This window comes from Musca domestica, unplaced genomic scaffold, assembly GCF_030504385.1.
Source record: "Musca domestica strain aabys unplaced genomic scaffold, Musca_domestica.polishedcontigs.V.1.1 2, whole genome shotgun sequence".
NCBI lineage: Eukaryota > Metazoa > Arthropoda > Insecta > Diptera > Muscidae > Musca > Musca domestica.
Window position 1 is genome coordinate 6,832,835 of NW_026712249.1, and position 13,067 is coordinate 6,845,901.

General features: G+C 35.2%; 4 protein-coding genes across 4 annotated transcripts; 2 read left to right on the forward strand and 2 right to left on the reverse strand.

Annotated features, from left to right (window-relative positions):
- Positions 1-495: 495 nt before the first annotated feature.
- LOC101896746 (coatomer subunit beta) lies at positions 496-4,644 on the reverse strand. Its single transcript, XM_005179167.4, has 9 exons — positions 4,128-4,644; positions 2,599-3,884; positions 2,403-2,532; positions 1,818-2,343; positions 1,596-1,757; positions 1,400-1,536; positions 1,074-1,210; positions 641-746; positions 496-569 (listed from the first exon to the last, which is right to left on the reverse strand). Exons 1-9 carry the CDS (start codon positions 4,443-4,445, stop codon positions 504-506), a joined length of 2,868 nt encoding a protein of 955 aa, XP_005179224.2. The 5' UTR covers positions 4,446-4,644; the 3' UTR covers positions 496-503.
- A 514-nt stretch (positions 4,645-5,158) lies between these two features.
- LOC101898474 (uncharacterized) lies at positions 5,159-7,481 on the forward strand. Its single transcript, XM_011292464.3, has one exon. It carries the CDS (start codon positions 5,164-5,166, stop codon positions 6,628-6,630), a length of 1,467 nt encoding a protein of 488 aa, XP_011290766.3. The 5' UTR covers positions 5,159-5,163; the 3' UTR covers positions 6,631-7,481.
- LOC101896918 (glycolipid transfer protein) lies at positions 7,377-11,109 on the forward strand. The gene is made up of 4 exons (XM_011292465.3): positions 7,377-7,516; positions 10,242-10,297; positions 10,453-10,710; positions 10,825-11,109. Exons 1-4 carry the CDS (start codon positions 7,393-7,395, stop codon positions 10,990-10,992), a joined length of 606 nt encoding a protein of 201 aa, XP_011290767.1. The 5' UTR covers positions 7,377-7,392; the 3' UTR covers positions 10,993-11,109.
- LOC105261537 (transmembrane protein 17A-like) lies at positions 11,099-11,870 on the reverse strand. Its single transcript, XM_011292467.3, has 4 exons — positions 11,783-11,870; positions 11,562-11,665; positions 11,392-11,505; positions 11,099-11,327 (listed from the first exon to the last, which is right to left on the reverse strand). Exons 1-4 carry the CDS (start codon positions 11,796-11,798, stop codon positions 11,124-11,126), a joined length of 438 nt encoding a protein of 145 aa, XP_011290769.1. The 5' UTR covers positions 11,799-11,870; the 3' UTR covers positions 11,099-11,123.
- Positions 11,871-13,067: the final 1,197 nt, after the last annotated feature.

Genomic DNA, 13,067 nt, shown 5'->3' on the forward strand with positions numbered 1-13,067 from the left:
CCTAAATCTTAACAGAATTGAATTCAAGGTAGGAGGAACATATAGCTTTGTTCCAAAATCGTATATTTTATTCTCTGTTTAATGCCGAAAATATACCTCCTATTATTTTACTTTTACCACTATTCTGACTTTGGATCCTGTCTCCATAATTGTTGACATTTTAAACTATCTACGTTCCTATATAGATATATATGGTCTGTTTCAGAAATGCAAGAATGTAAAAGTTTTTACTAGTACCAAGATTTTCTCCTTATGATATCGAAAAAAAATCGCAAAACTAGTAAATTCTTGCTGGTTCTGGAACAGAGCAATGATTTGCTTTATTTTTATTTATGTAAACCATTATAGTCGTATTACTTTATTTTTTGTTTAGATAAATTGTATTATTGTAACATATAAATCATGAAGAGAGTAAAATACTTAAAATTAAAGCACAGAAGAAAAAATCATATTTTTGTAGGTTTTTTTTCGAAATTTTGGAATGAACTGTGACGCTCTACATTTTATGAAGCTTGCACACATAATTTTTGAGATGAACTGATTTTATCGCCCAAACTCAAAGCCATACCCTGGAAATAAATGAATCAAAACAAACATCAAATTTAAATGGAAATAACTTAAATGAAACTGTTCTACTCACTTGACTCTTGGCACGTATTCTAATATGACCGGTAACTTTGGAATCTGGATCATCGACAGGTTTTTCAATACTTAAATTGGCCAAAGCATTTTCTCCGAAAATTGATCTAAAATGAAACAATATTTACATTTAAAAAATAAAAAGATTTTTACAAGGAAAAATGCATTTTTCTTAAAAACTGATATGGAAAAGGTATTTTTAAATATTCTTGATATTTTGTAATACAAAAAATCTTAAAAAACATCTAAAAAATTGGAAAGATACTACGAGTTAAACTTGAAACCGAATTTTGGAATGATATAGTTTAAAAATAACGGAAATTTAATATCTATAATGGGTGTTTGCAAAGCCTTTTTGATTATTTCCTGTATTAAGTAATTGTATTGTACGTCCCAACGGCGAAAATTAGTGTACAATCCAAGGACACACTTACTTGGCATAAATATTTGCAGCCATAAAACCGCATTGTCCCGAGAGGGCTTTCTCTGGTGTCAAACACTTCATGTTTGTGCTCTTAAGCAGATGTTTCAGATATTCATGTAAATCAGTGAAAGTGGTATTGACTGTGACCTATAAATGGAAAAGCAAAATAATGTTCAATAACAATGTCAGCACTATCAAATCAATATTTTCCAAAACGATTCATTAGAATTAACATTACTATTTTTCTGTAAAATATTTCTGGTTTGAATAAAACCAAAATTACATGTACCAACTCTACTGAATCATTTTGGAGAAACTTATTACAAGAAACCTTACCTTATTTTCCCATTCAAAATCTTGCCACATTTGACGGAATTCTGTGTCGGTGCAAGTAGCAGGGATAATGTAATCCATAATATCAATGTGAATGGTACTGAGTACAACAACATTTGTGTTAATTGATGTATCATAAACTGTAAAAAAAAAACTATTGTAAAAATCCCTTGTTCTCATAGAGTTCGTAGAAACTTACCAATATTGCCAAAAATAATGCCATTTTCTGTTGAAGATACCTTAACATTGGCCTTGATGTTACAGAAATCATGAGGAGCCAAGACAACGGGATGGGGCCTTTCCACCAATTTCAAATCACCCAATGTGGCCAATTCCAAGGTGCAGTTTTGCAAAGTGTCATCTGCAAGGGACAAATTTTTTAAATAATAATGAATACTACGTCTAAAGCATTATAACCTACTTGTCTGATTGACGATCAAAACATCCAAAACAATATCATATTGATTGACATTGACATAGGCCTCGGCGTAGACAGGATCTGAGAAACCAGTCAATTGGGTAACCTTATTCAATTTGTTGTTTGGTGATGTAATATCACTCAGATTGGTCGATTTGGTACCGGCCAAGGCCTGATTCAAACTAGACTCAAATACATTTTCACCCAATTGATTTTCACGACCATTCGACAGCTGAGAGAATAGCACAGGATCATCAGGTTGTACTTTAGCAGCGGCCTTTTGTTTCTCTTTGAGGACACGTTGATCTTCCTCAGCTTGGGCATCCAACATTTTACCCAAAGCCTCACGACAATAACGTTTAAATACCTCAACAGCCTCTTCGGTGCGTTCACTAAGGGTACGCAAGCAAATGAAGATACGATCGGTATCATCATTCGTAATGGGTTTGGATGGGAAACCAGATTTACCCAAATGCAAAATGGAGCTCATAATCAACATGACACGTGTGGTCAAACGATTTTGGGAACGCTGGAGAATATAAAAAAACTTCTAAATATATTTCCAATCAAAAATATTGTAAAACATACCACATCTTGTTCCAAATCGGCATAACGCAAAACCAACTTGGTTAGGGTGGCCGAGAGAGCGGCTCCAATAAAGAAATCACCATCCATAAGATATTGACGCAATGGTGGACGTTTTTCCTTCTTGGCAACTCTAAAACAAAACAAAAAATAAATTAATTAGAAATGAAAATTGGTTTTGATTTTATGTGGAACTTACGGTGCCAAGCTGAAAGCACTTTGTGTGGCATATGTACCATCTGAAGTAACCTTGGAGTTGGTAGTTTGTGTTGCAGGTGCCGCCTGAGCAGCTGAGAGTTCTTCATCAGTTTGCTCTCCAGCCAGACGGCGTTGTTCAGCCTCCACCATTGGAATTTCACCCAATGTCTGGGTAATAACATCGATAACTTCCAAAATCTGACTCTTGTCGTCAACATATTCACCCAAAATCCATACAGCGGCACGATGGATTTTTGAGGATTTAATTTGTGGGAAGGCCTCAATCAAATGACCAATTATAAGACTCCTCAAGGCTGGGAATTTCTGAATAGCCTCACGGATGAAAATCAAAACATCGGCAGCTGCCAATTCATTGGTGTCCGAAAGGAATTCTACTAAAACTGGAATAACACTGGCGGCCACATCGGGGAATTTAATGGAACAGGAGTGTAGGGTGCGGACCAACAACTGGCGATACTTTCCGGTGTCTTCGTGTTCAACATTGTGAGTTTTGGAGACCTCCTTCTTCAAAACCAGCACCATTTCGTTGATGTTTCGCGAAGACACCAAATCCATGGCCAGAGCCAAAGTTTTGCGACGTACCTCAATATCAGGAGCAGCCAAAACACGCAAAATATCCATAACCAAATCTTGCATAACCTTCTCCATATTTTCATTATCTTTCATGGCAATCAAACGATCCAAAACAATCAATTTTACATTGTTATCGCTTTCCTTGACAATCAATTCAATGTAACAACCAGCTGCGGCCTTAATGGCTGTTGGGGCAGAGGAGAGAGTTATCAATGTACCGGCAGCCTCATAACGCACAGCATTCGATGAAGAATTCAACAGATTGTAAATGCAACGGATGAAGCGAGTCCTTTCGGCGGGATTGGCATGACAGACTTTGTAAATCAGTTCCACAATAACCAATTGTAGAATATCACCGAAACTATTCACCTGATCGATACAGGAAGCCAAATAGTTCAGGGCTCTTTCTTGATCAGCATGCAAGAGCATAAGGAAAGCATTACGTTTGCAGGACATATCCTGTTGGGTATCCAAAAAGTTGGCAATAAGTTCCGGGCCATCGGGCACTAGCCAGTCGAAGTTTTTATAAATTGTAAAAATGGCAAGGACAGCATTTCGTCTGACATAGGAATGACGATGTTCCAAACAAGCACGAATGGAAGGCATCAGAGGTTCCAACAATTCGGGTTCCTTCAGCTTGCACAAGAAACGCAATGTAGAGCCACGCAAGAATTCATTGGGGTGTTGGAGATCCTAGAAAAGAAGGAAAATTCTTTATTAATACTACAATAATTATATTTTGATATTAAATTAAAAACGGTCGAAAAACACAATTCTACGTAGGCGATGTTCTATGATATGTCAGCACTGCATGTCAAGATAAGAACTGTGTTGTTTTAACACTAAACATACCCCCAACCCCACAACCCTTTCGACTATTCCACTGTAATTCATGACGAAATTATCTATGATAATTTTCACAAAATTTCATCTTACCTTCCTGTAAGCATCGCACACTAAAATCATTTCTTGCAACAATTTTCCATCCGGCGATGTCTTGGGGACAATTTCCCAAAAGATAAGCAGCAACTTTTTGATTGTATGATTTTGCACGGGCAAAACAAAACGTATTATGGTCATGATCAGACCGGATAAACGTTCGCCATTCAACAGAAGTTGAATAACTTTTTTGAGTGTGTCGATTTTAACATTTGTATCGCCCTTTTCCAGATCTTGTTTCAATTGCATTTCATTGGGCACCTCCAAATCGGGCGAGTTTATAATGGTGTAACATGGTACGGTTGATTGAGACATGTTGTTTTCTGTTCGTAATTCTTGAGCTGGTTCGTAACTTGTGTGAATTTGACAAAATTTAGAGATTACGGCGTTTAAATAATACACGAACGGACTTAAATTCTATAAAAATTGTTGACAAAAACTTATTTTTTTCTTAACTTTTTAGTTCCACAAGTAAATTGACTGACGTGTCAGCAGACAACGAGGCTAAACGATTTTTTTCTGCGACGGCGGCTCATCCGGCATAAACAATTCGACGGCGGCGAGCTGTCAATTCCCTTGGCGGCAGAAGAAATTTAAGAACGGAAGAATAGAATCAAATCACTTTTTTATTTTAATTAATTTAATTAACTAAATGTTAAGAGAAAACAAGGGAATTTCCTTAAACAGCACAAAATTCTAAAGAGTTAGCTGAATTTCAAGAAGGTCTGTGTTTGTTCTTTGAAGAAATGTACCCTCGGAACAGTTGAGTTTTTGGTATAAAAATAGAGACATAAAACTACTAGAATGACACAATTCACACATATTTCCATTTTCCTACAACCGGAGACTTGCCGTAAGCAAAATTACCCAATATAAATTCGACAAACCTTATATCCCTTGTATAAAGAATTGCCTTGTCACCTATCCACTAATACAATACAATCATTTTTATTGATATTCACTGTGGATTAATGACACAGTTTATGCTAGCGGTATCGATATTTGACAGTTATCGTTAAAATCCACTCTCAATATGTCTTTGCAAAAAAATAATTGTTTACATGTTATAAAATTATTAAATTTGCATGATAATGAGAGAATACCTCATCGTTTCCTGCTGATAAAATGTAAAGTGGAAGGAGGAGCAGGCAATTCTTGCGTTAATAAAGTCATATCACTCTTCCTGGATAATAAACTACAATCCCAACTCTCAGCCGATTGCGATTCCAGGAAATTTAAATTCCTATTGGATTTGGGAGCGGAAAACAGAAGATGCGAGATAAGATTGGAGTACTGTAATGCCAAATTAGAATTATGTATTAATTATGAACAAAAGCAATCCGCTTATAGCATACAACCCCTTATTATCATTGCCAAAGATGAGCATGAAGACATTGATAAGGAAAAAGTAACCAAGTATCGGGAAATTATTGATATGAATTTGCTTTTGATACAATCTGTCTATGCGGAAAAGTTAAATGAGCGTTCCATGGGACGTTTGTGTTTCCATCTACGTGATAAATGTTTGGTATTCAATTCCCGTTTGACAAAAGAGGAAATATGGAAATTAAACGAAAACGAATTATGGTCCAGCATTGCAAAGGAATTGCTGCAGTCTGAATGGGGTAATCAATTGAATGTCAAATTTGTGGCCTTTATTTCCTGCAGCAAATATCTGGGAAATGAAGTGTTAAAATCTCAAAATTTCTCTTATGAAAACATACGTAAACACATGCTGGGCCATGTTGCGTGTGGAACTGGTGGTTTGGCCTTATTTAGTTCGTCTTACTTTTATGCATGGCCCAATGAATTTACCAATATATTGGAGAGCTTTAATGACAAACGGAAAATAGATTTAGGCAAGCAACCCGACGACAGCAACTATCGTAAAACCTATGGTGGTGTGTATGCCTCAAGTTTGGGTGCTGTGTGCCATGAAATTGGTCACATATTCGATTTGGGTCATGATCTGGAAGGTGTAATGGGTTCAAATTTTGATTATATTAATCATGTCTTTGTGGTGCACAAAACTACAGAACATTTACCCCGTAGAGTTGTTATGGAAATTAAAAGTAAAGGAAATCCCGTGGCAAAGCAACGTTTTACTCAACTAAAGAAAACACCAGCTGAAGGTTTTCTAAACTCCTACCGAGAACAAAAAGAAAATGATTCATTTTATTTCTCAGCTAATTCAGCGATTATTTTATGCCATCATCCTTGGTTGAAATGTGATGAAGACGATTTAATCGATAATAATGATTTTCTAGTGGATTTTTCCAAAGATGATTGCATTATCAGATCTCACAAATATCCTATTAAACTTATAGAAATACGTACAAACTCAAATAGTCTGATTACACATTGGTTTGAATTACAAAAAACCAAAGAAGAACAAGCCGTCTTACAATATGATGTGAGTAAATATAGAAAGCAGCTAGAAAACGAATGTCATCTCTTCGTTATGAGCATCAAAGGGCATAGCAAAAAGATATGGCTTTAATTTACATTGTAAATTTTATAAGGAAGACATATTTGCCCCCACTTTCAGATTGCCTGTTTCCCCAGAGAGTCTGCCAATCAAAAACTAAAGCAACGATATGGATTACCACACGCTCACACACTTCGCTAACTTTAGCCGTACATTAATAACACCACAGAGAAGCCAAAAAAGAGCCAAACAACACTGTCGACATCTCAACGAACTCTTTCTACTCAAAAGTCAGAAAAGAGAAATAAAAATAAAATGTGCATCATTCATAGATAATAAGCCAAACCAAACAAAAACACAAAATAGTCTACGTTGTCGTGTACACATTGATCGTTGTGACTCTCCTGCCTGCCCGCCCCCCATAAAACCCATTGCCAGTCATTAACATATGAACGCCAAAACTAAATTTACTGGTTGTTGCTGAAAACGCTCGGCAAAGCAAAATATTTACCTTTTTTCTTTTTGGCTAACTTCTTCATTATCAATGGCATACCAAAAACAACAACAGCTACCGCAAACACCATGATAAGATAAACTCTTAACAGATCGAAGAGCATTATTGATTTTTTGTCTATTTGGCATAATCGAAGAAAATAGAAAGAACACTTGCTAGCGAGTTCAGTCAGGCAGTCAGTCAGTCAGTACTTAGTTTCTTACAATACAACACGCTTTCTACACATTGTTGTCGACGACAATCTCTCTCTCTCACCGCCATCGGCCAACTCTAGTCATCGAAATTTAATATTATTAAAATATTTGGAATAAATAGCAATAATGGAACAACAGCAGACAGCACGTATACAATTCAAACAGCTTAAAGGTTTCCCTCCCGTCATCGATGATAAGCTAGAAACGGAAATGTTTTTAACATCTTCAAATGAAATTGTTGATGTGATACGTAAGTATTTGTGTGTGTGTGTTTTTGTTTTTAAATAGTAGTTTTTAATATGAAACAAAATCTACAGTATTTGTTTGCGAGCTATTATTTTTGGAGAAGATTGCCTAGCTTTTTTGTGACTGGGACTATTAAGTCCCTCGCAAACTTTTCTGAATCTAAAACGACACTAAAGAAATTTTAAAGACGACCAGAGGGGGCATTTTTGCAAGCGACGGAAAGCTAGTCTTTAGAGGCGAAATTCAGAGAGACTCATATTTGCCCAATTTGAAAAAAAAAAAATAGTTCAGATGAAGTTATATCTATATATATACAGGGTGAGATAAAAAAACTGCAACGACCATCAATGGCCAATCGAAGGTGCACATTTTTAACTGACCTCTTCGCAAACAAACATGATCATTTTCTTTGTTTGCAAACATCTGGACAGCGAATTTTTTCTCATCGGAGAAAACCAAATTCGGCAGTTCACCACTTTCGGCCAAGCAAAGCAGCTCTATTTTCTTTCCGTTGCGGTGTAAGTTCTTGCCCTTTTTGGAATTTTAATGGTTTTACCCCGAGCTCATTTTTCAATATTTGCCGAATTGAATATTGCGATATGAGCTGGACACATTTTCCCGTGTCCACTTCCTTGACGTCGGGCTGCGCTACCAGTATCACGGTAACGAGCGATGGTACGATACGCAAAAGACTTATTCACATATAAATGCTGGAGTGCTCTAACGATAGCCACTTGTGGTTTTCAGCCAATCACACTATCATGCTTGAATTCCATCACGAATAACTTTTTTTCTGGAAAATTCTCACTAAAATGCTTTTGTACGCTTGTAAAAAATATAATGAGCTATCACTGAAATAATTTTAACAGCTGTCGGATGAGTGACTTGGAAATGACAGCACTCTAAAGTTGGTTGCAGTTTTGTCATCTCACCCTGTATGTGTAATTTGAACACAATCGGACCCTTACATCTCAATTTCTAAGAGTTATAATTATTTAAAATGTTGACCCTTCGAGAGGGAGGTAGTCGATGGACGATATCGGACCACTATCGTCCATTTTCGCACCTGATCAGATGCAAATATTACGATTTGCAAAGTTGGAACAAAATCGGATTATCCTTTCTCTTCCTGTGCAGTAAATTACTTTCTTTGAAAGTGTTGACATTTTGTGGGGGAGGTACCAGAAGGAGTTAACCGATATTGCCCATCTCCGAACTCGATCCAAGTTCGACAATAATATTACAATGTACCATGTTTTGATCAAATCGGATACTCTCTTCGCAGCAACCAGACAGACGGACGGACGGATATCACTAGATCGACTTCAAATGTCCTGAAACGAATTTGGTCTAAATAGACCTAGGGTCTAAAACCGTTTTTTCGATGACGCACGTTTTGGCCGTATCAAATGATTTATACCCTCTGTAGCCATATGGCTGAGGGTATAAAAAAAATTGTTCAGATGAAGTTATATCTTCTAGTTTATGTTACTGCAGATTTGACTTATAACCAACCTACTATCGTTGATATTTGATACGAGACATCAGAATATAAATGCATCTCTAATATTTTATGAAAATTGGTGGTTTTCAAAATGATGCGGGGTTTTAAATAGTCAACCACACCCGACTTTGATCTTTTCCGCTCGGATTTTTATAAGACCCAAAAAAGAAATTTTTTACAAAACACGGTTTGATTTGATTATTTTGTGAACCCAATTTTTTTGCAAGGAGAGGATTCAGTCCTTGAAGTCACTACATAGACCTAGTGTTCAAACTATAAATCAATTAAGCTATGCGATTTTAACAAGGTTATCTGATACTTTTTGTTAAACTACGTAAAGTAGCGAGAATCAAAATTTGAAACAAATTCTATATTGTGATCCATATTTTAAAATAACATTGGCCATTGTTAAGGAATCCCACTTCCAATTTTGGCCATTATTCATTATGGTCGTAAAAGTCGCTATGTTAATTGACATTCAAGTATTCAAAATATATTTTAACACATTTAATTGTGTCAACAATAATAATGACTAAGCATTTCTACGAAGATTACCAAAAATATGTGTAATCAATAAAGCCGGAAAAATGTGTTTCATCAGCATTGACGAAACAACTATTCATTAGAACAATTTTATGAGTCATGAGATATTAAAAGTATCAAACAGCGAAATTCGTTATCTCCTATTTTCACTTTTTCTATATGTTTTGGGGAGTTTTTGTGCCACCTGAAATAAGAAATATTTTTCGAATAACTCATAAAAATCTGATTATAATACAATTTATCATAGTTGAAGGCCAACAACAAAAATAGCCATAAATGTAAATATGAAAACAATTACATTTAGATAATAGAGATTAGTTGCAATTAATAAATGTAGTAGGGTTCGATTATTTTGCTACCATCCTGAAAGGCGGGCATATTAGAAAAATAAAATAGGGTGTTTTCCCAGAGTAAAACCTTATCGAACCAACCATCAAGTAAATTAATAAAAATGTAGGTGATAGTGATCACCGGCTACCCTGCCGGTAAGAATGAGAATGTAAAACAGCCATTTACTGAAGTTGGTTGCAGTTTTTTCATCGCACCATGTATTGTAGTCATGTAAAATAAATGCTCATAAATTTAAAATTTCTTTTCATAAATTGGTTCGCTCTGAACTGTTTATTTTTTATAATCTGTAATAAGAAGCTCTAAATTGAAATTTATTTTTTTTTTCGAACAGGTTCGTTTGGTTCCCTGTTTACTCCCGTTATAAGTGATATGACCGGCAACATAACTGTAAGTATTTCATTTCATTTATTTACCTTACAAAGAAATATAAATAAGCCCACAGGGCCCATAACTTATATTATCTATCTACAATACCCTAACATAATACAAAAATTCTTTACACTTTTTAACACTAAAATATATATGCCTTTCTTTTTTGATAGAAAATCCGCAAAGCCTATGAAAAAAACTGCCAAAAATACAAATACCTAGATGATCTAATAATACTCAATATCGGGGTAGATAATACCGCTGCCAATGCTTTGCTATGGTTAAAACGCGGTCTACAATTGATATGCACATTTTTCGAAAATATTTACAATGATGTTCAGCAGAGCGATGTCGTCAAGAAACACCTACAAGATGCCTATGAGAAAACATTAAAACCTTATCACGGTTTTATAGTACAAAGTACGATAAAAGTAGGTGTTCGAAAAAAAATACAAAACGGCTTGTTTAAATAAACAAATGAGCTGCTAAAATATTATCTTCCTTATGTGGGAATTTTTGACTTACTTTCGTTTTGCTTTTTATAGATTATTTACAGTTGGGTGCCAACCAGAAGTCAGCTTATCGGTCAAGGTCCAGATCATGACGAAAACATAAAAGTCTTAGCCACATTCTTACCCACAATGCGCGGCCATCTGGATCGCATCGATGCCTTGTTAAAGAAACACAATTTGGATGATAAGAGTAAAGTGTAGCCCGAAAACGGTGATTTTGATTTCGTAATGTATGGCCAGTTTAAAAAATATATTTTGCATTATTTATGATTTTTGTTGTAGTTTTAAGTAGTAATAAAATTCATGATTTTTAGAAAATCTTTTGCAAACATTTATTTCTTTACCAAAACCGTTTTTTCTGCTTTGGGCCAAAGGAGGACAACACCAATCAGAAATTCCAAAGACATTATACTCAATGTGGCAACAGCAATTACCAAAAGCAAAGTGGTAAACTCTTTGGCCGAAAGTAAGAGGAAAATTATTATGGGCAATTCCACCAAGGGGGAGAGTATTAAAAATGTACACAAGTCGCCGGGCTGTAATGGAAAATGTGGGTTAGTTATATTTCCCTTTATAATCACATGTTTAGGTATTTTATACCCTGGATTGTAAATTCCCTTTATAGCCCATACGCAAACGATATAACTCAGCCAGCGAACCAATCAAATAGGCAATAATCACACATATTCCATGTATATCATAGAGATCAGGGAGCTGTAAAGGGAAGGCGATTAATTTTTTTATTTGAAAATATAAATAATACTCCCTACCTTGTATAGAATATAAACGCCATAAACTATATTCCATGATATCGATAAGTATACATTGCAAAACATTAATATCTGTAATGCCAAACTGGGTCTGTAGGGCGCCTCTGGAATATGGAAATCACAAATACATAAAATTTAAGTTTAATATTTTAATTTTTATAAATAGAAACGTGTTAGAATTTAAATTAATCATAACGTGAAACAAAATAAAAACAACTTACCCCTTATGCTATTCATTGTCAAGTGACATTTGCTCTGCTAAGGGAAGGATGCAACGGTTGCTACTGACAACCATATATTTTAACCCTAAACTATTTGGTCTATCTATAGCATAGGCGACGCTGAAATTAAAAACTTACAACAATTTTTAAATAACGTTCAAAAAAATAAATAATAATAAAAATAAACAAAGGTCTTCAAGGACAATTGTAGAGTTTGAGAATTAAAAAATATGTTTTAGGAACATTGGAATTTTAGGAATTTTTTTTTTTCAAAAAAGATCTTATTTTATTTTTAAAAAGACATCGTGCTTCATTGAAATAATGTACCCTAGGTCTCTTTGGATCAAATCCGTTTCAGGACATTTGAGGTCGTGAAACTGATGTCCGTCCGTCTGTCGAAGGGATTATCCGATTTGATCCAAACTTGGTACATCGTAATATTATTGTCAATATCGGTTCACTCCTTCTGGTACCTTCCCCACAAACTGTCAACAACTTCAAAGAAAATAATTTACTACACAGAAAGTGAAAGGATTTTGCTCCAACTTTGCAAATCCTAATATTTGCATCAGTGTTAGGTCAGGTGCGCAAAATGAACAAGGGTCAACATTTTGAATAATTACAACTTTTATAAAATGTGATGTAAGTGTCCGATTATCCTCAAATTACACATATTACAATACTTTTATTAACCCAAGGTCTGGCGTGAAGATGGAATATATCGGTCCACTCTTTAAGTACCTCCCCCACAAAGGGTCAAAGTTTTGAATAAACAAAACGATCATAAAATCGGAAATTAGCCTCCGGTCCTCCTCAAATCACACACATCACCATATTTTTATTAACCCAATGTCTAGTGTGAAATTGGGATATATCGGTCCACTCCTTCTAGTACCTCCCCCACAAAGGGTCAAAGTTTTGAATATTCATGAAGCTTATTAATCACGAAATTAACATCCGATTTTACTCAGACTTGTCATATCTCAATATTTCCATCAACAAAAGATCTATTATAAAGATGGTAGAGATCGGACCATTCTTCTGGTAACTCCCCCACATAGGGTTCAAGATTTTGAAAAGCAAAACGCTAAAAAAAGCGAAATAAGCATTCATCTCTTTTCAAATTTCACACATCCATTTTTTTTTTTTTTTTTGGTTAATGCAAGATCTGTTGTGAGGATGATACATATCTGCCAACCCCTTCTGGTACCTCCCCAACAAAGGGTCAATGTTTTGAATACATATGAAGCTCATAAGAGCAGAAATTAACATACGATTCCATTCA